The sequence below is a fragment of the Aotus nancymaae genome, unplaced genomic scaffold (assembly GCF_030222135.1).
Source record: "Aotus nancymaae isolate 86718 unplaced genomic scaffold, 86718_ANA_hifiasm-v0.15.2.pri h1tg000033l, whole genome shotgun sequence".
Lineage (NCBI taxonomy): Eukaryota > Metazoa > Chordata > Mammalia > Primates > Aotidae > Aotus > Aotus nancymaae.
The window spans coordinates 44,752,988-44,775,599 of NW_026988447.1; the positions used below are offsets into that span (position 1 = coordinate 44,752,988).

Genomic DNA, 22,612 nt, shown 5'->3' on the forward strand with positions numbered 1-22,612 from the left:
TCTAATGTCTAATATGGTAAAAACTAATAGATAACTCATATAAACAAATTGTCTTCATATTTTCCAAAGCAATCCACAGATTAAGTGCAATTCCCATCAAAATACCATTACTATTTTTCACAGAACCAAAAAAAAAAAGAAATTCTAAAATTCATATGGAACCAAAAAAGAGTCTGAATAGCCAAAGAAATACTAAGCAAAAAGAACAAATCTGGAGGCATCACATTACCAGACTTCAAATTATATTGCAAAGCTAGTTACCAAAATAGCATGGTACTGGTAAAAAAGTAGACACATAGGCCAATTAAACAGAATAGAGAACCCAGAAATAAAGCCAAGTACTTACAGTCAACTAATCCTCGACAAAGCATACGAAAACATAAACCGGGAAAAAGGCACCCTATTCAATAAATGGTGCTGGGAAAACTGGTTAGCCACATGTAGAAGAATGAAACTGGATTCCCATCTCTCACTTTATACAAAAATCAACTCAAGATGAATCAAAGACTTAAATCTAAGACCTGAAACCATAAAGATTTTAGAAGATAACATTGGAAAAACTCTTTTGGACATTAGCTAAATGCAACAAAAACAGAAATAAATAAATGAGACCTAATTAAATTAAAAAGCTTGTGCCAAGGCAAAAAAAATCATCAGCAGAGTAAATAGCCCACAGAGTACGAGAAAATATTTGCAAACTATGCATCTGATAAAGGACTTGTATCCAGAATCTACAAGGAACTCAAACAACTCAGTGAGGAAAAACCAAATAATCCCATCAAAAAGTGGTCAAAGGACATTTCTCAAAAGAAGATACACAAATAACTAACAAATATGAAAAAATACTCAACATCACTACATCACTAGGGAAATGCAAATTAAAACCACAATGAGATACCACCTTACTCCTGCAAGAATGGCCATTATTAAAAAGTCAGAAAAAATAGATGTTGGCACGGATATGGTGAAAAGGGAACACTTTTACACTGCTGGGAGATGTAAATTAATACCACCATTCTGGAAAACAGTATAAATTATAAATTATTATAAATTATTATTATAAATAAATGAAGGGGGAGATACCATTCAATCCAGCGATTCCACTATTGGGTATCTACCCAAAGAAAAAGAAGTCATATGAAAAAAGACGCATATTTATAGCAGCACAATTCGCAATTGCGAAGATATGGAACCAACCTAAGCGCCCATTGACCATTGACTAACGAGTAGATAAAGAAAATGTAGTATATATACACCATGGAATAATACTCAGCCATAAAAAGTAAAGAAATAATGTCTTTTGGCAGCAACTTGGATGGAGCTAGAGGCCATTCTTCTAAGTGAAATAACTCAGGAATAGAAAACCCAATACTGCATGTTCTCACTTATAAGTGAGGGCTAAGTTATGAGGATGCAAAAACTTACAGAGTGATGTAATGGGCTCTAGGGACTCCAGGTGGGAAGGAGATTGGGAGGCGCATGAGGGATACAAGACTACATGTTGTGTACAGTGTACACTGCTGGGTGACGACGGGTGCACTAATATCTCGGAATTTGCCACTCAAGAACTCATCCATGTAACCAAAACCTACCTGTACCCCCAAAACTACTGAAATTTTAAAAAATTAAAAATGAGAGAAAACCCACCAAAAGCAAATGGTCTTTGTGGTCCTCAATGGTTTTTAAGAGTTTTGTAAAGGAGTCCTAAGGCCAAAAGTTTGAGAACTGCTGCCCTTTCCAGGGTCGGAGTGAAATCGGTCAGAATCTACCGAGGCTTAACTAGTTTCTTCTACAGCGATGAGTAAAGAAGCCGCGGATTAGCTCTGAGCAACCGTGAGGCTGGAGCCAAGCCTGCGTCTGAGGTCTCTGTGGAAACCGCCCTGGATCTACGGTACCCCGCGTCCTTGGTTCCTCCCCGCCTCTGATTGGAACACGCAGTCAGTGGGCGGTGCTTCTGGAAAGGGGCGAGCCTTCATCTTCGTCCAGGAGCCTCTCGCAGCAGCGTACTGACGTCACGCCGGAGGCCGCTACCCTGTAGTCCAGCCTGTGCTGCCCAGGACGTGGGCGCGGTTGCTTGGGTTGGCCTCTGAGTGGGTGCCGGCGACTTTCTGACTAGGTCGGAGGCCTGCGGGCCCAAAGCCTCTGTCCCTCCTGTTCTTGTCCGGCGCTGCCTGTCCCTTCCACGTAGTCATCATGGATCTGATTTTAAACCGAGTGGATTATTTACAGGTAAACCCAAGGGATGGGGCGGGCGCCGCGCTGGACAAGCCCAGCTCCCTCCCAGAGAGGATTCCTTCCTTCCACCGAGGAAAGTCTGGGTCGCCAGGAGCGGGTGCGGAGTCTAAGGAGCCGGGTTGGGTGCTGCCCTCCCAGCGCCCCGCCTTTGGGCAGCTCCCGTTTGTCTGTGACGGTCCGCGGAGACTGGGAAAAAGCGGCGCAGGCATCCGCAGTGCGGCTCCTGCCGGTACCTGAGATACTCTGAATGTGCTGACACAGTCTGATCCCGGATTCCCCCGGGACCCTTCTCCTTCTCCTCAGCCGCGGCTGCCTGAAGGCCTCTATCTCCTGAATCTCCATCTCCCGGCCCCTTTTCCCGAGCACGTGGCACTTGTTTGTTTCTTACTGTGAGCTGGACCGCACCAGGCAGATCATAATAAAAGCAATGAAAACCAGGCCCGGGGCAGTGGCTCACGCCTGTAATCCCAGCACTTTGGGAGGCGTAGGCGGGCGGATCACAAGAGGTCAGCATTTCGAGACCAGCCTGGCCAACATGGTTAAACCTCGTCTCCATAAAAAATACAAAGATTAGCCGGGCGTGGTGGTGTGTGCCTGTAATCCCAGCTATTCTGGAGGCTGAGGCAGGAGAATCGCTTGAACTCAGGAGGCGGAGGCTGCAGTGAGCCGAGATCACGCCACTGCACTCCAGCCTGGGCAACAGAGTGAGACAGTCTCGAAAGGAAAAAACAAACAAAAAACAATGACAACAGTTTAATGTGCATCCAGTTTATTCTAAGAATTTAGCATACTAGGGAGTTGCTGTTTGAATCAAAGTCTCGGACTCCAGAACTGGTGTTATTTTTGTTACACCACATTGCCTTTCAGAATTTCTTTCAGCCCTAAAATTCTTTCTTACCCCAATTCCTCCTCATCTTTTTTTGATCATCTCATTTTAGCTAATGGTACAAATGTTTGCTGAGTCAATTTTCTAGGGGTTTATGCTAAGTACTTCCCACCTTAATATCTTCTATATCCAACTGGTCACCACATCTTGCTGCTTTTAACTCCCAAATATCTCTTGAATCTGCCCCATATCTTCTATCTCTGTGACCCTCATTTGGGTTCTCATCTTCTCTTGCTTGAATAATTGAAGTAGCCTCCAGATTGGGCTTCTGAACTCCAGCTTCATCTCCCTCCAAGCCATTCTTCACATCATTTGCTAGACTGATGCTTCAAAAATACAAATCTAAGCAGATTACTTTAATACAATTTTCTGGAATGCAGAATAAAGTCATTTATACTATATGAACGTTTTATCATGATCTGTTGTTTTCACCAATTTCTCTTCCATTGGTCCCATCCTCCTCTCCTAACAATACACCAGCGTAACAGTTCCTTGCTGTTTTCATCTTTTGTATTTTTTTGCAAAATAATCTTTTTCACCCGTTAGATTGGATATCATGGACATCATCATGTTTGGTATTTTAGCAGAAATCTTCTATGTTGCTTTTTTTTTTTTTTTTTGAGACAGGGTCTTGCACTGTCACCCAGCCAGTCTGGAGTACCGTGGCATGATCACGACTCACTACAGCCTCAAATTCCTGGATTCAAGTTATCCTCCTGCCTCAGCCTTCCAAGTAGCTAGGCCTACAGGCATGTACCACCGTGCCTAGCCAGTTTATTATTTTTTGTAGAGACAGAGTCTCCCTGTGTTGCCTAGATGGTATTGAAACCCTGGGCTCAAGTGATCCTCCCACCTTGGCCTCCCAAAGTGCTGAGATTATAGGCATGAGCCACTGCATGTGGTCTTATGTTGCATTTTTAATAACTATAATCTATTTTCAAAGATCTTGAATCACTTTGCAGAACAACTGTATGCAGTTGGAAAAGAGGCTTCTAGAGATATTTTTTAATAAAGCATCTTGCCAGTCATCTTACACAACTATTTTTGGCTTGACAACTTTATAGGATAAATTTTACTATTTTGGTTGTTTCCTATATGTATTCTGACCAATGTGACATATTTCATTAGAAAATAAGTTAATTACTGATAATAATAGTTATATCACTAATTTCAGTTTAACAAAAAGGTTCACTGTAACCTAAATCTGCTGATCATTTTAATCTCTGTAATAACTTCAAATTAAATTCATTAGGTGGCTGGTGTTTTTCTTTAGGTGGGAGTAACATCTCAGAAGACTATGAAGCTACTTCCTGCCTCCAGACACAGAGCTACACAAAAGGTACTGTACAGATTCTGATTTCTCTACTATTCCCTAGCACTGACAGAGGAGAGGCTCCTATTTCCTTTATTATTAAGTTATTCTCTTAAAAATGCTAATTTTAAAATGGAAATGATTGTTTTTTAAAATTTGAACAGAGATTGGAATACCAAGGGATATTTATAGACAATAATTTTCTTGGACATTAAAATTATTATATACCATTAGTAAATAGTGTAAGCAGACTTAAAAACCATACTCCATTTTTTTCTGTGTATTAGATGTGTATATGAACAAAGAAATATAAAGCAGAATAAGATATCAAGAAAGTGCTCTCTTTAAATGTTCTCTATTTTAAAGTCATTAAATATTTTGATGTTGAACTTTATATTTAATTAACAGTATTGATTATGTTTATATAAATATCGATCCTGTGATTTTCACAAAACCATATGGTTTCTTAGTAGACTAGCCAAGTATTTTAATAGCTGGAAAAAATATTTTATTCTGATATATCAACATTTTAGCAAGATGAATCAGCAATTCCACATAGTACTAGAAGTCCTAGCCAGAGCAATTATATAAAAAAAAGAAATAAATTACCCAGATTGGAAAGGAAAGTGAAAATATCTCTGTTTGCAGATGACATAATCCTATATATGTAAAAACCTAAAGACTTTATCAAAAAATTCCTAGAACTGACGAATCCAGTAAAGTTGCAGGATGCAAAATTAATGTATAAAAATTAGTAGTGTTTCTATACACAACAAAATCGCTGAAAAAGAAACCAAGAACACAATCCCAATCATAATAGGTAAAAGATAAAATACTTAGGAATAAATTAACCAAGGAAATAAAAGACCTCTACAAGGAAAACTATAAAACACTTATGAAAGAAATTAAAGAGGATACAAACAAATGGAAAAACATCATCCCATGTTCATGGATTAGAAGAATTAATATTGTTAAAATGAGAGTACCACCCAAAGCAATCTACAGATTTAATGCAATCTCTTTCAAAATACCAATGACATTCTTCACAGAAAGAAAAAACAATCTTGAAATTTGTATGGAACCACAAAGACCCCAAATGGCCAAAGCAATCCTGAGCAAAAAGAACAAAGCTGGGGTATTACACTACCAGAGTTCAAAATATACTACAAAGCTGTAGTAACCCAAACAGCTTGATATTGGCATAAAAACAGACACATAGAACATGAAGCAGAATAGAGAACTCAGAAATTAATCCACATATCTACAACCAACTGATTTTTGACAAAAGAGCCAAGAACACCCATGGGGAAAGGACAGAATCTTCAATAAATGGTTTTGGATAAACTGGATATTCATATGCAGAAGGATGAAACCAAGACTCCCACCTCTCACCTTGTATAAAAATGAACACAAAATGGATCAAAAACCTAAATGTGGCCAGACGTGGTGACTCATGCCTATAATCCCTGCACTTTGGGAGGCCGAGGCAAGTGGATCACTAGAGGTCACGAGTTTAAGACCAGCCTGGCCAACATGGTGAAACCCCATCTCTACTAAAAGTACAAAAAATTAGCTGGTCATGGTGGCAGGCACCTGTAATCCCAGCTACTCAGGAGGCTGAGGCAGGAGAATCACTTGAACCTGGGAGGCAGAGGTTCCAGGGAGCTGAGATCACGCCACTGCACTCCAGCCTGGGTGGCAGAGTGAGACGTCGTATCAAAAAAAAGACCTAAATGTTAGACCTGAAGTGATAAAATTACTAGAAGAAAACAAAAAGGAATTGCTTTAGGACATTGGTCTGGGAAAATATTTAATGAGTGAGACATCAAAAGCAAAAATAAACAAATGGGATCATATCAAACCAAAAAGCTTCTACACAGGAAAGGAAACAATCAACAAGAATGAAAAGACAACCTATAGAATGGGATTTTAAATATTTGCGAACTACTCATCCAACAAGGAATTAATATCCAGAATATACAAGGAACTCAAACATACCAATAGCAAACAAACAAGCAATCTGATTAAAAAGTGGGCAAATGATCTAAACAGACATTTCTCAAAAGAATACATACAAATGGACAAAAAATATGAAAAAATACTTAACATCATTAATCAGGAAAATGTAAATCAAACCACAATGAGGTATCATCTTACCCCAGTTAGAATGGCTATTATAAAAAAGACAAGAAAACAAACAAAAAAAATAATGGCAAGAATGTGGAGAAAGGAAACTCTTATATGCCGTTGGTGGAAATGTAAACTAGTACAGCCACTATAGAGAACAGTATGTAGGATTTTTCAAAAACTACAAATAGGGCTACAATATGATCCAGCAACCCCACCACTGAGAATTTACCAAAAGGAAAGGAAATCATCATGTCAAAAAGACAACTTTGCCCCCATGTTTTATTGCAGCACTGTTCATAATTGCCAAGATACAGAATCAATGCGGATGTTTAACAACAGATGAATGTATAAAAAAAGTGGTGTGTATGTGTATATATATACATATATATGTATACACACACACACACACACACACACACAATGAAATACTATTCAGCAATAAATAAGAGTGAAATCCTGGCCAGGGATCACACCTGTAATCCCAACCGTTTGGGAGGCTGAGGCGGGCCGATCATCTGAGGTCAGCAGTTTGAGACCAGCCTGGCCAACATGGCGAAACCCCATCTGTACTAAAAATATAAAATTTAAGTGGGCATGGTGGCAGACATCTGTAATTCCAGCCACTTGAGGGGCTGAGGCAGGAGAATCGCTTGAACCCGCGAGGCTGAGGTTGTAGTGAGCCAATATTACATCGTTGCCACAGCCTGGGCAACAGGTTTTGAAACTCCATCTAAAAAAAAAAAAAAAGAAAAAAGAAGAATGAAATCCTGTCATTTGCAGTAACATGGATGGAACTGGAAGACATTATGTTAAGTGAAATAAGCCAGGAGCAGAAAGTTGAACACCACATGTTCTCATTCATATCTGGAGGCTAAAAAAAATGTTGGTCACATTAAAGTAAAAAGTAGGACAGAGGATACTACAGTCTGCAAAGAGTAGAGGGAAGTAAAAAGTAGGACAGAGGATACTACAGTCTGCAAAGAGTAGAGGGAAGGGAGGGATAGGGTGATATTTATTAAAGTATATAAAATTATAGCTAGATAGGAAGAATAAGCTCAAGTAGTCTATTCCACTATAGGATGACTATAGTTAACAGTATATAGTTTCAAATAGCTAAAAAGAAGATATTGAGTGATCCCAACAGAAGAAATGATCAATATTTTAGATGATGGATATGCTAATTATACCAAAGTGATCGGTATATATGTATTGAAACATTGCTATGTACTCCTTGAATATGTACAATTGTTATTTGTCAATTAAAAAATAAAATTAAATGAATAAAAAAGATAAACCAATAGATTTCTGATTGTCATTTATTTTATTAATTCTACTAGATTATTTGTTCTCAGCACCCCTTTACACAATTAAATGATTGGGGATCCCAAAGAACATTTGTTTATGTAAGTTGTATGTATCAATACTTTATTAAAGTGAAAACTGAGAAATGCTTAAACTATTTATTTCATTTAAAAAAGAATAAACTTATTACATGTTTACATAAATAACACATCTTTATGAAATGTAACTATTGTTTTCAAAACAGAAAAGAATATAGCGAGTGTAGTGTCGTTATGTTACACTTTTTGCAACTCGTTTAATGTCTGGCATAAGCAAACACATATAGATTTTTATATTTGTTTACTGCAATCTGTTGTGATATGTTGTTTTGGTTGAAATATTTGAAGATCTAACTTACACAGATACATAGTTGAAAATAAGGAGGGATATTTAAATAACTTTTCCAGTTGATTGTGACTCTTTCTCTTTGATACTATGCCTAAACGTGTTAAGTAGTTTTTTAAACCAGTGGTCCCAAACATTTTTGGCACCAGGGACCAGTTTTGTGGGACACTTTTTCCACAAGTGGGGCTGGGATTGTTTTGGGATGAAACTGTGTTCCATCTCAGATAATCAAGCATTAGTTAGATTCTCATAAGGAGTATGCAACCACATGCAGTTCACAGTAGGGTTTGTGCTCCTACGAGAATCTAATGACGTTGCTGATCTGTTAGGAGGTGGAGCTCAGTCTGTAAATGATCCCTGGCCCACTGCCGACCTCCTGCTGTATGGCCAGGTACCCAACAGGCCATGAACAAGTACTGGTCCAAGGTTGTTTGATATCTACTTTTGAGGAAGTGTTAAAATGTCCCTCTATATTTATTTCAAAATAATTCATTGTCTACATGTTGATAATTGTTGAAACTAGGTGATGGGCACATGATAATTCATTATAATATTTTGTACATTTTCATACATTAAAATTTTTCGGCCAGGTGCAGTGGTTCACGCCTGTAATCCCAGCACTTTGGGAGGTTGAGGCAGGTAGATCACTTGAGGTCAGGAGTTTGAAACCAGCCTGGCCAACATGGTGAAACCCTGCCTCTGAAAAAAATAAAATAAAATTTTTCTTTTAAAAAGGTTTTAAAAATTATTTAAAATGTCAGTCATAACCTTATTTGATAATCTGTTTTTAAAGTTAATCTTAAAATGTTCTCAAACTCTACTACAAGGCTACAGTAATCAAAACAGCATGGTACTGGTACCAAAACAGAGATATAGACCAATGGAACAGAACAGAGGCATCGGAGGCAACACAACATATCTACAACCACCTGATCTTTGACAAACCTGATAAAAACAAGCAATGGGGAAAGGATTCCCTGTTCAGTAAGTGGTGTTGGGAAAACTGGCTAGCCATATGCAGAAAGCAGAAAATGGACCCCTTCCTGACACCTTACACTAAAATTGACTCCAGATGGATTAAAGACTTAAACGTAAGACCTAACACCATAAAAACACTAGAAGGAAACCTAGGCAAAACCATTCAGGACATAGGAGTAGGCAAGGACTTCATGACCAAAACACCAAAAGCATTGGCAACAAAAGCCAAAATAGACAAATGGGACCTAATCAAACTCCACAGCTTCTGCACAGCAAAAGAAACAGTCAATAGAGTGAATCGGCAACCAACAGAATGGGAAAAAATTTTTGCAGCCTACCCATCTGACAAAGGGCTGATATCCAGAATTTACAACGAGCTAAAAAAGATTTACAAGAAAAAAACAAACAAGCCCATTCAAAAGTGGGCGAAGGACATGAACAGATACTTTACAAAAGAAGACATACATGAGGCCAACAAGCATATGAAAAAATGCTCATCATCACTGGCCATTAGAGAAATGCAAATCAAAACTACATTGAGATACCATCTCACACCAGTTAGAATGGCAATCATTAAAAAATCTGGAGACAACAGATGCTGGAGAGGATGTGGAGAAATAGGAACACTTTTACACTGTTGGTGGGAGTGTAAATTAGTTCAACCATTGTGGAAAACAGTGTGGCGATTCCTCAAGGACCTAGAAATAGAAATTCCATTTGACCCAGCAATCCCATTACTGGGCATATATCCAAAGGATTATAAATCGTTCTACTATAAGGACACATGCACACGAATGTTCATTGCAGCACAGTTTACAATAGCAAAGACCTGGAACCAACCCAAATGCCCATCGATGATAGACTGGACAGGAAAAATGTGGCACATATACACCATGGAATATTATGCAGCCATTAAAAACGAGGAGTTCGCGTCCTTTGTAGGGACATGGATGAACCTGGAAACCATCATTCTCAGCAAACTGACACAAGAACACAAAATCAAACACCACATGTTCTCACTCATAGGCGGGTGTTGAACAAGGAGAACACATGGACACAGGGAGGGGAGCACTATACATGGGGGTCTGTTGTGGGGGAGTGGGGGGGACAGCGGGGGGGTGGGGAATTGGGGAGGGATAGCATGGGGAGAAATGCCAGATATGGGTGAAGGGGAGGAAGGCAGCAAATCACACTGCCACGTATGCACCTAAGCAACAACCTTGCATGTTTTTCACATGTACCCCAAAACCTAAAATGCAATAAAAAAAAAAAAAAAAAAAAATGTTCTTATGTTTCAATTACAAAGAAAAATTACTTTGTGGGCATTTCTGTCCATAATTCTGTTGTTCAACAGCATACCTTTGTTAACAGCCTGCATGTGGACTCCCAGAACCTACAATAAAAGTTAAAACAAAACAAAACATATTGTGTTGTCCTATTAACATTGTAGGAACAAAATATATGGCCAGTTACTTTTCCAGTGACTCCATATCCTTCTCTTTGGGCTCTTTCTTGTTCTTTTGAGGATTTTTTTTTTGTGTGGCGGTTTCTTTCCTAGATTTTCTGATCTCTGTTAAGTCAATATTTGTATTTTAAGACTCTTGCTTTCCCTGTACATAATTATTAGGCCATAATATTAATAATAGTAATTTTAGATTCTCTTCAATCTGTTACAGGTGGTTATTGGAGATCATGATGGGGTAATTATGTGCTTTGGCATGAAGAAAGGAGAAGCAGTGGTAAGTATAGCTTTTTGAAGAGGAACAGTGGTTTACTAAGAGAGATTGCACTACTTATTGAATAATACTAGGTTAAACATTTCCTAAAATACAGATAATGGAAAATGGGTTCTGAGGGAAGTAGTTATATGAGGTATGAGTCTGCAGGCAGCACAAAAATTACTTGCTAGCTAGTTGTAAGGCACCTTCAGCATCCTGTGGTGGTGGATTACTTTTCTATGCTGTGTAATATATGACCTCAAATTTAGGTGCTTAACACAACACACATTTATTATTTAACAGTTTCTGTGGCACAGAGGTTTGTGCTCAAGGTTTCACTTGGCTGCAATTTAGGTGTCAGCTGAACTGTGTTTCTTTCTAGAGTGTGAGGTCTTATTCCAAGCTCATGTGGTTGTTTGCAGAACTCAGTTCTTTGCTATTATAGGACTGAGGTCCTCACTTCTGCCATCTGTAAGACAGGGGCTGCTCTCAGTTCCTTGGGGCCTCTACAGTTTCTTGCTGTGTGGTCCTCACAGTCATTCTCACAACATGGTAATCTAATTCTTCAAAGCCATCAGGAAATTTCTCTAGTCTGCTAGAAAAGAATCTTATATAGCATAATGTAATCATGGAAGCAACTAACCCACAACCTTTTCCACTTAATTTAACCTAATCAAGGAAGTTATTATTATTGCATTATCATATTTACAGGTCATAATTTAGGAATAAGTCTTAAGTGTGAATTCTGGTATTTGTTATATATTACATGGAATTAGCAAAAAGATGAAGAGAGTAACAACCACCAGAAACCCAGTGTTTCCATTATTTATATTCTCCCAGATAACTTATTCTCTGTGTATAAAGTCATGGGGCGGAAGTGGAGGTGCAAATAATAAAATGGAAAATAACCATGAAAAAATTAATGAAATGAATATTGTTTTCAGTTAAATAGATATGTGATTATAGGTATTAAGTCATACATTAACATTTTCAGTAATTTCTATAGTCCTTTACTATGAAAATTTACAAAAATTGTAGGCCGGGCGCGGTAGCTCACGCCTGTAATCCCAGCACTTTGGGAGGCCAAGGCGGGTGGATCACAAGGTCAAGAGATCAAGACCATCCTGGTCAACATGATGAAACCCCGTCTCTACTAAAAATACAAAAAATTAGATGGGCATGGTGGCGCGTGCCTGTAATCCCAGCTACTCAGGAGACTGAGGCAGGACAATTGCTTGAACCCAGGAGGCAGAGGTTGCGGTGAGCTGAGATAGCGCCATTGTATAAAAATTGTAAAGAAGTCAGGAAAGATTAGTTTTAAAAGAGAATTATTGAAGTGTTAAACATGTTCATTGAACCTCATTAAAGAATTCTACTATAAAGACACACACACACACATGTTCATTGCAGCCCTATTTACAATAGCAAAGACCTGGAACCAACCCAAATGCCCATTGATGATAGATTGGACAAAGAAAATGTAGCACATATACACCATGGAATACTATGCAGCCATAAAAACAATGAGTTCGTGTCCTTTGTAGGGACTTGGATGAATGTGGAAACCTTCATTCTCAGCAAACTGACACAAGAACAGAAAACCAAACACCGCGTGTTCTCACTCATAGGCAGGTATTGAACAATGAGAACACGTGGACTCAGGGAGAGGAGCAGCACACACTGGGGGCAGTTGGGGGGTGCTGGGGAGGGACAGTCAGGGGTAGGAAGGGTGGGAAAGATTAACATGGGGAGAAATGCAGGACATAGTATGCACCTATGCAACAACCCTGCATGACCTGCACATGTACCCCAGAACCTAAAGTAAAATTTAAAAAAATTAAAAAAAGAATTTGCCAAGGCCGGGCGCGGTGGCTCAAGCCTGTAATCCCAGCACTTTGGGAGGCCGAGGCGGGTGGATCACGAGGTCGAGAGATCGAGACCATCCTGGTCAACATTGTGAAACCCCGTCTCTATTAATACAAAAAAATTAGCTGGGCACGGTGGCGCGTGCCTGTAATCCCAGCTACTCAGGAGGCTGAGGCAGGAGAATTGCCTGAACCCAGGAGGCGGAGGTTGCGGTGAGCCGAGATCGCGCCATTGCACTCCAGCCTGGGTAACAAGAGCGAGACTCCGTCTCAAAAAAAAAAAAAAAAAAAAAAAAAAGAATTTGCCAAATGGGACTTCCCTGTTCATTAGGAGTATTGTGTAAGCCAGTGCTTCTCAAACTTCAATATGCACAGGAACCAGCTGGGGAATCTTGTTAAAATACAGAGGTTCATTCAGTTGATCTGGAGTTGGGCCTTAGAGTCTGCATTTTAAATAAATTTAGTGATGCTAACATTGCTGCTTAGTGAACTGTACTTTGAATTGCAAGGATTTAGATTTCAATGACATCATTCAAATATGTGTGGGAATATATATTTAAAAGTTAAGTATAGCAAAAAACCTGAAGACCTACTAAAGTAAATAGATTACTATCTAAAATTATTTCTATATAGTGGAACTATAATATTTTGCAAATTTAAAATCATAACATTTTCTATGGTAAAGGAAAGTGCTCACAATAAAATAATTTGTGTACTTTTTTCCTGAACGACTTTTTTCAGGCAGTGTTCAAGACTCTACCTGGACAGAAGATTGCAAGGCTGGAACTGGGAGGAGTTCTCAACACACCTCAGGAAAAAATTTTTATTGCTGCAGCATCTGAGATTAGAGGCTTCACAAAAAGAGGAAAACAGTTTCTCTCTTTTGAAACAAACCTCACTGAAAGCATTAAAGCTATGTATGTCTATTGTTCTCTTTTGTATTTTTACATACTTATTTATAATATTTTGGATAGAGGTAAGGCAACTGATTGAGCATCATGTCTTAATAGGCTTTCTGGAAAATAAAATTAACTAAAGATATTTTATTAGTCAGAAACTAAATTTGACGTACAACCAGTATTCAATGGGTTGAATTTTTTTTTTTTAAGAACTTTATACTATTTATACAATCATTTTGACTACTTGTTCAGTTTTGATTCATGATCAAGGTATGGAAAAAAAATTGAAAAGAAATCTCTAGCTATTTAGCTTTATGTTCCTTATCTATTTTTGGTAGATCTGGTTTTCAGGTAGCATTATTATGTTAAAAGGCTGGCTTTCAAAGTCAGTGACTATCAATAGGGTATAATTTAAGTTGTATTAGGTAAGTGAAATATAACTCCCTTAATGGCTTCCTGATATGTGAAATTTTGCAATTCATATATTAGTTTTTGAATCACAGGGAGCTGAAAAGGGCTTTAAAATTCATCTAATTCACTGTTTCTTAAATTTGCTGCTTAGGAGAATCCCGTGGGACATTAAACAATTCCTTGTCCTACCTCATACCTGCTAAATCAGAGTAACCAGGAGTAGGTTTTATTTTTATTTTTTAAGTTCTTTATTTGAATCTAGTACAGTCAAGTTATATAATTAGCCAGACTCTTAAGTTGGAAACTACTATTCAGTCCAGAGTTCTGTATAATGCACAGCACATCTCCTGATGTTTGCGATGTAAAACGTTGGCTTGGTGAAATTAGGTAACAAGTAAACAATGATAAGGGGAAATATGTAATTTCAAGTGATTTAACAAAAATAGTAACACTTTTAAAATACACTTGTAGATAGACATGGCCAATGATAATTGTGAAATACTAAAAGTAATATGTTAGTAGCATAACTCTACATTCAGACAGGTATATAGATAGTAGTGTGAGAAGGATAAGGAATTACCCAGCAATAGTCTCTTTAAGTGGTTTCTTAAATGTTTTGACTAGAGTAGCAAAGATGGGATAGAAAGGTTCTTTACTCTGTGCTGGGAAAATCCTTTTAATTTGGGTGAAAAAAAAAAAGAAAAAAATTAAAAAAAAGTTCTTCACTCAATTTTTGGAAATTGATTGTCTGAATCCTCACATTTATAATATTTTATGGGAAAACAAAAGTTATAACTTGAAGATATTCAGTAAGGAAACTGACCACTTAACATTAGTCACCATGCATCCTTTCCTGCTTAATGCTGCCATGTGTCACCACTCATGTCAACAATAGTGATTGTTAAATAGTACTTTGGCCAATATAATGCAAATGTAATACAGATTGGTTTCAAAATGGAATTAAAAATTTTGAAAAACATAGAGAATATCATGAAGTTAATAAAAATATTAGAGGACTATTCAATCATATGCAGAGCCACAAAGTGAGGCCACTTAATAACTGAAGAAGAGAAAATAAGTGAAGATTGTTATAGGATAAGCTCTTCAGAGAATAATTTTAATATAAAAAATTTTAAATAGAACTTGGAGGTAGAGGAATATGTGAAACATTCAAATGAAATTACCCTCTTTATGATAAATATGGTAATAGCAATCTAGAAGTGAAAAATATATCACACATATATAATTTTTGTCAAAAAATTTTAGCTCACCTAAGTGAAAACTTGATTCAGTCTAAGAATTAGAACATAGTTATGACTGTTATCTAAATTTTCTTCAGTGTAATTTGAAATGAACTTATTTTCATTTCTTCTTTCAAGATAAAGTTCTAAGGAAATTTTTTTTCTCAGCTGTTTATCATTTTGTTTGAGTAAAGTCACTTAAAACAGACTTTTTCAGGCAATTTAGTGTGGTAGTAAGAAAGCTAACTCTAGAGCAAAAAAACTGAGTTGCAATCTAATCTACTATTTAATAATTAGGTGCCATTCAGCAAGTTATTCAACATTTTATTATTCACCTGTAAAAAGGAATAATAATGGTCCCTGTTTTATAGAGTTATGATTAATTGATCTAATACATAAAAATCACTTAAGATAGTGCTTGGCACATAGTACACAAAGAAGTCATTTTTTGACATATTAATTGTCTTTGGACATAGGCAATTAAATTATCATTATCTTGTCTTTGTTTTCCATTTTTCTGAGCTCAGTTTTTATTGAGAAGCCTGAGGCCTTAACATCCTCATTTTCAGCGTTCAAAATAGAAAACAGTGTTGTACCAAAAAGACTAGAAATTAGGTAGGAGAAAGTTTTAAAAACTGTGTTCTCTAATTCTGTAATAAAATGTTAGTAAACTGTATAGATTGTTTTGATTTTATCTCTGAAAAAAATTCAGTACCTGTGCTTATTTTTTAAAATTACTATTTTAATGTTCTCAGGCACATATCTGGCTCAGACCTCTTTCTCAGTGCAAGTTACATCTATAACCATTATTGTGACTGCAAAGACCAACATTATTACCTCTCTGGGGATAAAATCAATGACGTCATCTGCCTTCCAGTGGAAAGATTATCTCGAATCACACCTGTATTGGCCTGCCAGGACAGAGTTCTCAGAGTTTTACAGGTTGCTGTTATTTGTATTTTTCTAATTTTTTATAATTTACGTGAAAGAATATTGGTGAACATTATGTACTTGAGATAAATTACTGTAGTGGTTACTGTTTTAAGTGCTTATATAAAATATCTGGAAACAATTTTTAAATAACTTGACAATTTTTTTTTAACTTGAGTCAAATGTGGGTTTTTTTTTTTCTTTCTTTTTTTTTTTTTTTTTTTAGTAAGCCTGTCAGGTGGATCTTTTGCATTTTTAGAGAAGGATATTTGGAAGAAAAAGGATATTTTTTGCTTCACTATGCACAATTTATGAGCTATTATCAGAATGGAGTACTTTGACTACAGAGTACCTTTACCTGCCTTTTTGTTTTGTTTTTTTCTTCCATCACCTTCCCCTTCCCCAAAAAATTAAATTAAAAGAAGAAATTGGGTTGGGGAGAGGGTGTTATATAATTTGAGTTTATCCAGCATGTATGGCAGTATATGGAATAAGTGCTTAGTAAATATTTGTTGGATAAGGGAATGAGTGATAGAAGGAAAAATCATTTTGATGTCCTTTTATTTCTGGTAAAAACCACGATTGGCTAAAACAACTGCTTCAGGTCATTGTTATGAGTAATAATAGTTACCACTATATCTTTTTGAGAGTGGCTTTCAATAAAATGCACACACATACACACACACACTCTATAGGATGCTTAAAATAATGTTTAAATGTAAATAGCATGTAACAGGTAGATGAATTGGATCAGAAAGAGGCTGATAATGGTGCAATTGATCAAAAATTTTAGCTGTGAAGTTCATGCCACCACAGGCTATCTCACTCTTTGGAATTCCGTAGTCAAATGGCCATTTCTTGGCATCAGCCCTTTTGTAGAAGAAAAGATCCGGTGATTCTATGAGGTTTTTACCCCCCCCACCAACCCAGAGACAAAGTAACGTTAAAGATTGATTTTAGGCTGGGCATGGTGGTTCACACCTGTAATCCCAGCATTATGGGAGGCTGAGACAGGAAGATCACCTGAAGCCAAGAGTTTGAGACTAGCCTGGCCAACATGGTGAAACCTCGTCTCTACTAAAAAAATTAGCCAGGTGTGGTAATGCACCCCTGTAATCCCAGCCACTTGGGAGGTTGAAGCACGAGAACTGCTCAAATCCAGGAGGTGGAGGTTGCAGTGAGCTGAAATCATGCCACTGTAGTCCAGCCTGGGCAACAGAGGGAGACTCCGTCTCAAGAAAAACAAGCGGGGGGAAAAACAAACAAACAAACAAAAGGTTCATTTTAGAGTTATGAATGATTAATTTCCCCTGTAGCCCATGCTTTTAAATATGAACTGTTTTGAACAGGCTTTTAACAGGAGCTGTTTAGTATTCAATTAGAACTTGACTGAATTTTAGGATTCTGCTTTGTTTGACAAGAGATCCATATGCTTATTATTTCAAAAAAAATTACTAAAGATTTTTAGAAAATAAACAGTTAAAGTATTTCCCTCTGCACTGCATAGGTCTTTCTCACTCCCTATCTATCTTTGTAAGTAATCCATTACTCCAGAGGTTGCTTCTTTTTAATAGTTTTGTATATATTCTTTTGTGTTTATATAGTTATGTGTAGATATATATAAATTTGAAAATGATATTTTAAATAAAAGATAAAGCAGGCTGGGCGCAGTGGCTCAGTCCTATTACCCCAGCACTTTGGGAGGCCGAAGTTGGAGGATGGCTTGAGTCCAGGAATTCAAGACTAGCCTGGGTAACGTAGTGAGACCCCCACCTCTTAAAAAAAAAAATTTAGCTGGGCATGGTGGTGTATGCCAGTAGTCCCAGCTACTCAGGAGGCTGAGATGGGAAGATCACTTGGGCCCAGGAGGTTGAGACTGCAGTCAGCTATGACCACACCATTACACACTGCATATACTCCAGCCTGGGTGACAGAGCCAGACCCTAGCTAAAAAAAAAAAAAAGATAAAGCATATGGCCCTCTTATGTGTTCTAAATAAACATTAAAATTTTTTAGGCCTGGTGTGGTGGCTCACACCTATAATCCCAGCATTGTGGGAGGATGAGGCAGATGGATCACCTGATCAGGAGTTCAAGACCAGCCTGGCCAGCATGGTGAAACCTTGTCTCTACTAAAAATACAAAACTAAGCTGGGCATGGTGGACTGCACCTGTAGTCCAGCTACACAGGCAGCTGAGACAGGAGAATTGCTTGAATCCAGAAGGTGGAGGTTGCAGCAAGCTGAGATCACACCATTGCACTTCAGCCTGGGCAACAGAGTGAGACTCCATCTCAAAAAAAAAAAATTAAAAATATATTTACTATAATTTTTAAAATTTCGTTTTCATTGAATTAAATATCATGGATATTTTTTCCATGTGAGTATAAGTACTTCTACCTCATTCTTTAACAGCATCACAAATACTGTGCCCAAATGACAAGCATTACAAGTAGCAAAATTGAAAAACAGAAATAAAAGAACCTAGCTTGTTTTCTTATCTAAGTAGCTGGTCATTCTGCCTCTAACTGGAGCAGATTTTGGGAATACCCAAAGGCCAGACCAAAATTGTCCTTAGGAAGTAACTTTGTGTCTGTTAAAATGTTTGGATGTTGTAATCCCAGCACTTTGGGAGGCCGAGGCGGGTGGATCACGAGGTCAAGAGATCGAGACCATCCTGGTCAACATGGTGAAACCCCGTCTCTACTAATACAAAAAATTAGCTGGGCACGGTGGCGCGTGTCTGTAATCCCAGCTACTCAGGAGGCTGAGGCAGGAGAATTGCCTGAACCCAGGAGGCGGAGGTTGCGGTGAGCCGAGATCGCGCCATTGCACTCCAGCCTGGGTATCAAGAGCGAAACTCCGTCTCAAAAAAAAAAAAAAAAAAAAAAAAAAAAAGTTTGGATGTATTCTAAGTTAAAGCCCTCCAGTTAACCTAGAGAGGACAGAGGGCATAATATGTTCCTAGAGACTTGATAGGAAAATCTACCAGTGCCAAGTTTTCAGGCAAACAGTGTGTTTAAAATGTATTGAAGGTAGAGATTATTTTAAATGTTTTCTCCTTGGTCTTTACATTATGTATGTGTGTGTGTGTGTGTGTGTGTGTATATAAGTTTTATAAGATATATATAATGACCAAGTTTTATATATAGAGAATTATATATATAGTTTTCAAATCTGTTGATATATGCAAAATCACTAAGAAATGCAAGTTGTATTCATAACCTAATTTTTAAAGCAATTTTATTCTAGATGTTACTAAGAGTACTATATTTGAATATTGATGTTATTCATGAATGCCTGTATTATTTTCAGTTTATAAATACTTCTCTTCCTTCAGGGATCTGATGTGATGTATGAAATTGAAGTTCCTGGCCCCCCTACTGTCTTAGCACTACACAATGGAAATGGCGGTAATCAGGATTTTATTTTTCACAATCAACTATGTGTTTTAATATTAAGTGAAAATGGGAAATTGTAGAAAGGGCATAAACTAGAATTGAGACAGTTATCTTTCTGGTAACTTGCCAGTAATTAACAGCACAATTTATTTAACTTTAATTCTCTGTTTTTCTTTTTTGGGGGTGAATGGGGGCAGTGTCTCACTCTATCTCCCATGCTGGAGTGCAGTGGTACAATCTTGGCTTACTGTAGTCTCGACCTCCCCAGGCTCAAGGGATCCTCCTGCCTCAGCCTCCCTAGTACTACAGGCGAAAACTACCATCCCACCTAGCTTTTTGGTATTTTTTTTATAGAGACAGGGTTTCACTGTGTTGCCCAGGCTGGTCTGGAACTCCTGGGCTCAAGTGATCTCCCACCTCAGCGTCCCAAAGTGCTGGGATTACAGGCATGAGCCACGGCACCCAAACCAGTTTCTTCATCTTAAAATTAGATAATGGGGAAAGGTCTTATCTCTTATAGCTATAAAATTCTGTGAATATATAACCATTCTCCTAAATTAAGTTTTATGTCTTTTTTTATAATATTTTTTAAATGAGATTTTTATATAAAAATATTTCAATTTTAAAGAGCTTGTGAATTGTAGGATAAATATAATATGCTGACTTTAATTATAACTAGGTGACTCTGGAGAAGACCTTTTGTTTGGAACATCAGATGGAAAACTTGGGCTTATTCAGATTACTACATCCAAACCAGTACACAAGTGGGAAATTCAAAATGAGAAAAAGAGGGGAGGTATGCTTTTTATGTAGTTCAGATTCTAAGGTGTCAATGATTTTTAAGTATCTTAAATTATATAAATCATTCTATTTTATCCATTTATACTACATAGCAGACTTAGCAATTCACACCTTGATTAATCTACTAATTTGTTTATTTGTCAGGTCTATTATACTATTGGCACGATTTTTTTTAAAGTAAGAAATACTTATAGTAATTTGGTATTGATAGGTTTTCATAGGCTAATGTCATTTTATGCTAAAATCCAATTTTAGAGAATTAATTGAAATCTAGGGGTCTTTGTTATGAGGCAAAGAAGTGCAGTGGGTCAGAGAATATTCCTGTTTTCTAAGGAATGTATACCTTTCAAAGGAGAATTTATAATTGATTTGGTAGATAGTGAGATGCCTATTTATATGTTTGGGATATTCATATATTCATTTATTCCTTCAACAAATACTTATTAGGAGAGACAGAGTAAAAGCAAATGAATACATAAGACAGCTTCACCTAGTCACTTGTGGAAAATAAAACAGGGCAGCGTATTAGAGAGTGATGGTGGAAGGACGAGGGCCACTTTTAGACCAGGTGGTCAAAGAGAGCCTTTTAGAAGAGGTAAAATATGAACTGAGATCTGATTGATAAGAAAAAGAGTTAGCAATATGAAGATTTGGGTAAAAAATGTTTCAGAAAGAAGAAAAAGGAAGTGTGAAAGATTTGAGGTAGAGGTAAACTTGATTCATTTGAGGAACAGTAGGAAGATCAGTGTGGCTAAATGTGTTAACATGTTCAGGAGATGGAGTCAGAGAGGTAAAGTAGAGCCAAATTGTGTAAGCCTTGGAAAAGAGTTTGAATTTTAATCTAGGTGCCATAGGAAGTCATTAGAAAACTGTCAGTGGGAGTGTGACATTTAATTTACTAAGCCTAAACAAAACAAAGGACACTGCTTAGAGAATGGATTGGAGGGGGTTGGGGGAAGCAGATCAAAATTGGAAGCATGGAGACCAGTGAGAAGAGTTATTATAATTTATTCCAGTCTAGGCTAGCTTAGTCTAGGCCAACAGTAGCTGCAAATGCAAAGGAGACAATTTCAGTATATATTGTGGAGGTAGAGCAGATGGAATTTGCTAGTGTTTTTGATATGAGGGGTGGTGAGAAAAGAAAGAAATCAGAGATGGTAGCCCAGAATTTTTGTCTGGGCAGCTAGGTAGTATAATTTATTGAGATGGGGGAAGGTAGAGGGAGGAGCAGTATTGAGGAGATTCGGTAAAGAGGCAATAAAGAGTTTTGTTTGGGGTATGGAAAGTTTAAGAAGCAGACGTTTGTGAGACAATACCATATTGGATATATAAGTCTGGAACTTTGGCCAGAGCTGAAGGGAGATATAAATGTAGGGGCCATTCTCACATAGATTATATTTAAAGACCTGGAAATAGATGAATGTGGATGGACAAGAAAAGAGCACTTGATTTTGCTCAAAGTTTTCTTTGCTCACAATTCTAAGTAGGTGTATGTGTTTTTTTCATTCTTACTTGGCATGTACTTGACTATAACTATTATTTTTCTTAATAACTTATCACATATTTCTTTTTAAAGGTATTTTGTGTATTGACAGCTTTGACATTGTGGGTGATGGGGTTAAAGATTTACTCGTTGGGAGAGATGATGGAATGGTGGAAGTGTATAGTTTTGATAATACAAATGAACCTGCTCTACGGTTTGATCAGGTAAGTTCATTTAAAAAGACTACATATGCTTATTATTTGTCAAATTATTATAGAGATGACAGATGGTTTGAATTTTATTATGTGAAAATATATTAAAATCTTGTGTTTGGTTTAAAATATTGCTATTTTGATGTTACCAGAATCTTCTCTAGACTTCTCTTGTGTTTGAATAATAGACTCTTGCCTTTAAGCAGGATAATAAATTATTTTTTCATTATACTTTAAAATATTATTATAAATTCTAAAGTATTAAATGTTTTGCCTTAGTTTATAACGTATAATGAAACTTTGTGAGAGTAATATTTTTATGTTTGGTTAATATAAATGAGTCTGTTGTTTTAAAATAATAAGATTTTAGAAATAAACTTTATATTGTTAGGATAGTATCAGAAATATCCTTAAGCAAAAAGAAAA

At 37.1% G+C, this 22,612-nt stretch overlaps 1 protein-coding gene and 1 long non-coding RNA gene across 2 annotated transcripts in view; one reads left to right on the plus strand and one right to left on the minus strand.

Annotated features, from left to right (window-relative positions):
• LOC135277794 (uncharacterized) overlaps positions 1–1,865 on the minus strand; it is a 45,013-nt gene extending 43,148 nt beyond the window's left edge. The window contains exon 1 of the long non-coding RNA XR_010345385.1: positions 1,648–1,865. This is a non-coding gene — a long non-coding RNA (uncharacterized LOC135277794). The remainder of the gene's footprint in view (positions 1–1,647) is intronic.
• A 156-nt stretch (positions 1,866–2,021) lies between these two features.
• The window catches only part of BBS7 (Bardet-Biedl syndrome 7), a 50,138-nt gene continuing 29,547 nt past the window's right edge, over positions 2,022–22,612 (plus strand). Inside the window, exons 1-8 of the mRNA XM_012473064.2 lie at positions 2,022–2,229; positions 4,395–4,460; positions 10,904–10,966; positions 13,552–13,727; positions 16,117–16,303; positions 19,630–19,702; positions 20,370–20,486; positions 22,068–22,198. Of these exons, the coding sequence (XP_012328487.1) occupies positions 2,194–2,229; positions 4,395–4,460; positions 10,904–10,966; positions 13,552–13,727; positions 16,117–16,303; positions 19,630–19,702; positions 20,370–20,486; positions 22,068–22,198 (849 nt within the window). The 5' untranslated portion in view covers positions 2,022–2,193. The remainder of the gene's footprint in view (positions 2,230–4,394; positions 4,461–10,903; positions 10,967–13,551; positions 13,728–16,116; positions 16,304–19,629; positions 19,703–20,369; positions 20,487–22,067; positions 22,199–22,612) is intronic.